This window comes from Teleopsis dalmanni, chromosome 2 (assembly GCF_002237135.1).
Source record: "Teleopsis dalmanni isolate 2A chromosome 2, ASM223713v2, whole genome shotgun sequence".
NCBI lineage: Eukaryota > Metazoa > Arthropoda > Insecta > Diptera > Diopsidae > Teleopsis > Teleopsis dalmanni.
Genome location: NC_051847.1, coordinates 207687578 through 207693386, shown reverse-complemented (window position 1 = coordinate 207693386; position 5809 = coordinate 207687578). Strand labels below are relative to the sequence as shown.

Genomic DNA, 5809 nt, shown 5'->3' with positions numbered 1-5809 from the left:
ATTTTTACTTCATTATTTCATTTCTTTTTTATTTTGAAAAGTATTTCATGGTTATTTGTGCTTTGCAACGAAAACAAAGTTTATTTTTGTGTTTTGTTTAAACTTTGTTTGAAACGCCGTGTACTTCATTTACACGCTAATATGCATTTTAAACAAAATTAGCACATGTGCTCTTGATGCAAAGGATTTGAAAAGTTTTAATACTTTAAATATAGTTATGTGTTCATTAATTATTAAGTTTTCAAATTAATTTGTCAGTGAATATGGTACAATAACAGTTTCTGAACTATGTATTTAGGAAAAAATTGTTTTGTAGTAACATAGAACTAATACTAATGTATAATAAAAAAAAAAATTGCGAAGGGAATTCAAAAAACTAATTGATATATGAAGATTTAGAAAAACAAAGAAGTGCGAACTTAACAAAAAAAGTGAAAAAGCACGAAATAATTACGAAATAAACCCTTTCACTTCACTTAAGCAAGCTGTTAAAACAATTAAAGCAATTAAAACTTAATTTATCTCATTAATTGCGAAAATCAACTTAAATTATTATTTTAAAAAAAGCAATAGTCAAAGAATATTTCTAGTTCTATGTTGATAGAAGGTCAAAAAAGTGAAAAGTAAAATATTAAAAAGTGCAACCTAACTTCACTAATAATACAAAATAGAATTCAAAAGCAATGTCTACAGAAAATACTTAAATAATTCGTCCGGAATACTTCGTCCACATCCTCTAAGTAGACCCCCTCAGAGCCTTGCTATTTTGGCACTATAAAGTACAAGCCCCTTCAAATCCAAGCCCTCTGTTTTGAGTAGGAGCTTACCCATCCGCCGTACATTCCACTCTACAACCAAGGTCGCCAACCCCACTTTCTACATCTTTAAGTATTCTGCCCCTAAATAATTTCGACCATGCATTTCTGACCTTGTGCAATTTAGCTTGCTAAATACTAAGCTGAAATGGGTTTTTAATCGCTGCACTTCCGAGTTCTGCAGTTGTAATATTTCATACATCCATTCCTTAAACGTGGTTTTTTCTTTCATTCTAATTTATATTTAAATTTTTTAGTAAAATAACTCTTTAAATTAAATCTCTTCGAATTTTTATATATATCTATCTTTTTATGCAATGTTATAATCATAAGAACATATTTTCATTTTGAATGCTCTTTATTTACTACTAGTATTGAATCATATATCTACAACACAAAACAAATTATACATCATATATTCTATGGATTATAATAACAACTGTTTTAAAGTTAAGTAAAAGAAAGTATAGAATTCATTTTTCGTTCTTGTCAAGTTCATTAGCCAAGTTTCAGGAATAATTGCTGTTACTTTAAGGCAGAAAATAGTGCTGAAAATAATTAATAAATAATTAGAAATTAGTAAAAAATAAAAGAGTCATATTTCTTATAAATCTCACCACAGGATCGGCTTTCTTCCAGCATTGATGGAACCACCAGGCTTTGTGACAGAGTGTATCACCCTCAGGATGTATGCAATCCTTTGACATGTTCATTAGTAATTCACGTAATTTTCCTGGTATTGTTTCAAAAAGTTTCTCCAAATGCACGTCGCCATTGTCATCAACCACATCAATTTCATGGAATAAGCAATTCATATAACATTTCAGATTCTCATCCTCATGTATCTCACCATCACTAAACTCTTTTATGGCCTCTAAATGAAAATGTGTTAATATATGTTTGCTGAGTTAAGTTTGTTATTTGAATGTAAAAATTTATTAATTAATTTAATTAAAATAAAAAATTCCTGTAATTTAGAAACAAACACTTTTCTATGTTGAGTAAAAATGTTGCGTTCTTCGCATATTGAACCCATTTCGCAATGAATTTGTTTGTATCACAGTCTATCCAGGCTAATTAAGAATGCTAGTGTTGAGATTTGAGATTAAACTCACCTTCAGTGACTCCAGTTTTTTGCACGCAAGTGTCATGAAATGGTTTTGCCATTTTTAGAATTGCTGGCGGTGGATACTTTAAACGATAAAATAAATTAAAATATTTTCATTAAAATTGAGAGAGGATAAAACAACTGAAACCGGAATGTAGCTAAACAATGACAATGCTTACTTCATCGTCACGCCTGGGCTGCTGCGCACGGACCGAAGTCAACGACAGGACGATTAAGATTGCGTACGCCACTTGAGTGCGGTAAATGCCATTCAACATCATTTTTATTCCTTTCGCTTAGCTCCGCTTTTTATGCGCGTCCTTTCAGCTGTTTCCGTTGCTCTGTTTGAACTTCTCAGAATGTTGCACTGCAATTTACAGTTTGCGGTTTGCTTTGTTTGGATTTTTAAGTTACTGCAAGGACTTGTAGCTGCAAATGCAAGCAAAACAAAAATATCCTTCAAATCAACTGTGAACAAATGTTTTCAAACCAAAATACAGTTCACGAACACAATAACACAATTGTAAAAATGTACACAAATGTGACAGAAGGACAAGAGTGAAACCAACGTAACAATAACAGAAAAAAAAAAGAAAACAATTTTCCTTTTAATTTTCAAAAAAAAAAAAACAAAAAAAAAAAAAAAAAACTGAAAAACTTTACCGCAAATCACGAAACCTTTTGCGTTTGCTGAGATTTTTTTTGTTTAACATTTTCCGAAAAAAAATCGAAATAATTTTTTTTTTGGATTCCTTTTGTGCAAATTATTTTCTGCGGTTTTTACTGTAACGGAAACGGAAATGTCGCCAAACAACGTGCTTTTGTGTTAATTCATTTTCGTTGTTTGGTCCATTTTATACGTAGATGTCACTATTTTCCAGTGTATTTCAAATACGAATTCCAAAACTTGTGACCAAATGTCACTTCTATTTTTGTTGTTATTTTTGATTTCGATTTTGAATATGTCAACGTATGCACGTGAACAATCCAACAGCACAAAGGATCCAACCAGCCAATACTGAATGCACTCATAAAATATTCTATACTACGGACCAAACAAGGATATTTTTTTTTTATTTTTCATTGTCTTATTGTTCCTTTTTTTTTATTAAATATAATAAAATTGCTCCTATTGCTGTTACCTTTCAGATGAATTTGTGTGATTTTTAAAACGTTCAAATGTATTTTATCGCCGCTTTTACAAATGGAAGTGATTCGCTTTTATTGAGGATTTTGCATTTTTATATGCAATTTTTATTCAACGTTTGTGCAAATTAGTCTTAGCGTTTATTTTTTGTGGATCCGGTTGATTGCCTTTGTAATTGTCGCTGTCAGCTTACCCCGCGATTTAGTCAATCCCTCAATTTCTTTTGCAACAATTGATTGCATGTTAAGAGGATTTAGAGGTTTTTGAAATTAACACCAAATGAATTGTCATGTTTAGATTTAGAAAATAATACTACAATATACTTTTTAAGTAATAATTTTTAATATACACTTAAAAATTAAAAGTTCGTACGGTCTCTACAATAGTGTTGAACAACGACAAGCAAATCGTATTGTTATTCTAATGTAAAAAATATCAAATAACATAATAGATAGATAATAGAATAATCAAGAATATCATATATACACTTCACAGAATAGTGCAACCTGCAGCTTGACTTGCATTAGTGAAGTATCTTCGATACTAATGTCTGGCGTTAATGGACAGGGTTTATGAAATGGACAGCCAAGGTCTAGAGCACATTCTTAGTGAATGTTAAATTAATAGCATATTAAAGCCTCGCCACTTAGGTGGTATTGTTATATATTTATATAAATTGGAGAGCCAAAATCTGAAAAATGTGCTAAACTTTAAGAAAAGCCAAATTGTACAGAGACAAATTTTAAAGCTTTTATCAATTGTTTAACTCTGTTATACAGTACCTTTTGACCTTAGTAATAATCTTACATTATGGGATATTGATAGGTATTTGAGACTTTTTAATATGAGATTAGAAATGATTTTATAACCTAGCTCCAAAATAATATACAAACTGAAACTAAAATACAAGTTAAAGCTGTCAACTGAAAATAATGAAAGTGATATTAACCTAATTTCTTTAAATAATACTCATATGTATATATGATTTAAAACTAAAGAAAGCATTAAAGAATGTAGAGAGAAAATTGGCTAAGCCAACTAGCTGACTCTTATCTCTCTTATCACTCTTATCACTCTTATTTATTTTATCGGACAATGAAGGGTATGAAAAAATTAGCGTTTTAGTCTATACTTTAGGTACTTCCTTTAATCTATCCCTGAGGGTACCATTTTATGTTTCCTTAGAAATCGTTAAGAGAAGTATTTAACTCCACTTTTTTCAGTTTGCTAATAATAAATGGGAAGCATTTGGCGGAATTTATTACAATGAGACGTTTATCGGCGCATTATCGTGATAATTATGCAACTCTTATAGTTACTTTAAAGGAACTTCATTTCAAATAAATGTAGAATTAACAAGAAAAGATATACCTTCTGCTTAAAAAGTACTCGGATTTTGTAAATAAAACACACAAATTCAAATTTTATTCCAAATTTATTTTATCTCCTTCAAAATATGCTCCTTCTGAAGCGATACACATATAACAACGCTTCACTCACTCTTCCATACACTTTTCGTAGTCCCGTGAAGGTATGGCTTTTAGTTCCTTAATCGAATTCTCTTTTACCGATTCAATCGACTCAAAATGCCTATCACGAAGTGGCAATTTGAGTTTCAGGAACAGAAAAAAATCGCACGGCGGCTGATCTGGCGAATATGGTGCCTGAGCGATGACAGTGGTGCCGTGTTTGGTCAAAAAATCGCGTAGAACATTTTCCATAGTAAAAATCGCTAAATGCACTTGAGGTAGTCTCACATTAACAACTGCTGTAAACAAACTAATAGACAGATGGCGCTCAAATTAGTAACATATGTCATGAAAGGGAGTACCAACATAACACCTTTTTGAAAAAGGTCTATTACTTAAGAAGTAGTTAACAACCATCAAATTCTGGATACTTTGTGAGCAGAAGGTATCCTACAAAGCATGAAATAGTGTCACTCCATCCACTCCCAACACCTATAAATCAAAGTATCAGCAATAATATATAGGAGGTTTAAAAATAAGGAAGTTTGTATTAAAATATAGATTGTTCATAATACATACTCTACGATATACTATTAGAAATTATGAATTTCTACACGTGATTTTTATTTTCATTACTTTTCATTAGGGTTGATGTTTTAAAAGTGCATATATGACTTAAATCAAACTTAGAACTGACACCTAAATATGTACTACGATTTTTAATTACTAACTACGCGAAGAATGGTATAATAATTGTTTTATTTATACAAAGTCATTATTAACTTGACTTCATAAATAATTTATAATTAATTCTCTACTCATTGAATGAAGCGCAGTAAGTAATACTTAATAAAGCAATTATAACAAACAATGACGGCTCGAAAAGATTGGAAATAAATTTTAGTGGGTGGTCAAAGCTGGGCGTAACACATGCGAACTTTAAAGTCTGAGAAAAGCCACCATAGAACAATGCTAACATACTGAAGCAGTAGCAAATCAGATAATTGCTCACATATCACAAATTAGTTTGTGTTGTTATGTCAAAGTAACTAGATGCTTTTAAAACATAAAGATACTCTAAAATATATAAAAAATCTTAAAATAAGAAAAAATCAAATAAGTTAAAAAAATAAGTTATAGAGCTTGCATGTGCCAAAATTCGTTGGCTACACTTACTCACTACTTTGATTTGTGTGCAAATATTTTGAAGTGCAAATTTTACCTACGAAGCAGCAAATGTGTTAATTAAATGCAATTTACTGGTGTAAAT

At 30.6% G+C, this 5809-nt stretch overlaps 1 protein-coding gene across 1 annotated transcript; it reads right to left on the bottom strand.

Annotated features, from left to right (window-relative positions):
- Positions 1–1158: 1158 nt before the first annotated feature.
- Positions 1159–3128, bottom strand: LOC119679516 (general odorant-binding protein 83a-like). Its single transcript, XM_038091911.1, has 5 exons — positions 3066–3128; positions 2103–2352; positions 1931–2006; positions 1433–1689; positions 1159–1363 (listed from the first exon to the last, which is right to left on the bottom strand). The coding sequence occupies exons 2-5, from the start codon at positions 2202–2204 to the stop codon at positions 1346–1348; spliced, it is 453 nt and encodes a 150-aa protein (XP_037947839.1). The 5' UTR covers positions 2205–2352; positions 3066–3128; the 3' UTR covers positions 1159–1345.
- Between the last annotated feature and the right edge of the window lie 2681 nt (positions 3129–5809).

Bases quoted from the DNA above. Each gene is read 5' to 3' on its own strand.
- LOC119679516 (XM_038091911.1), bottom strand. From the start codon at position 2,204: ATGATGTTGAATGGCATTTACCGCACTCAAGTGGCGTACGCAATCTTA. The intron at 2,007-2,102 runs GTAAGCATTGTC...TATCGTTTAAAG, and splicing joins AGCCCAGGCGTGACGATGAA to TATCCACCGCCAGCAATTCT. The intron at 1,690-1,930 runs GTGAGTTTAATC...ATTTTCATTTAG, and splicing joins AAAAACTGGAGTCACTGAAG to AGGCCATAAAAGAGTTTAGT.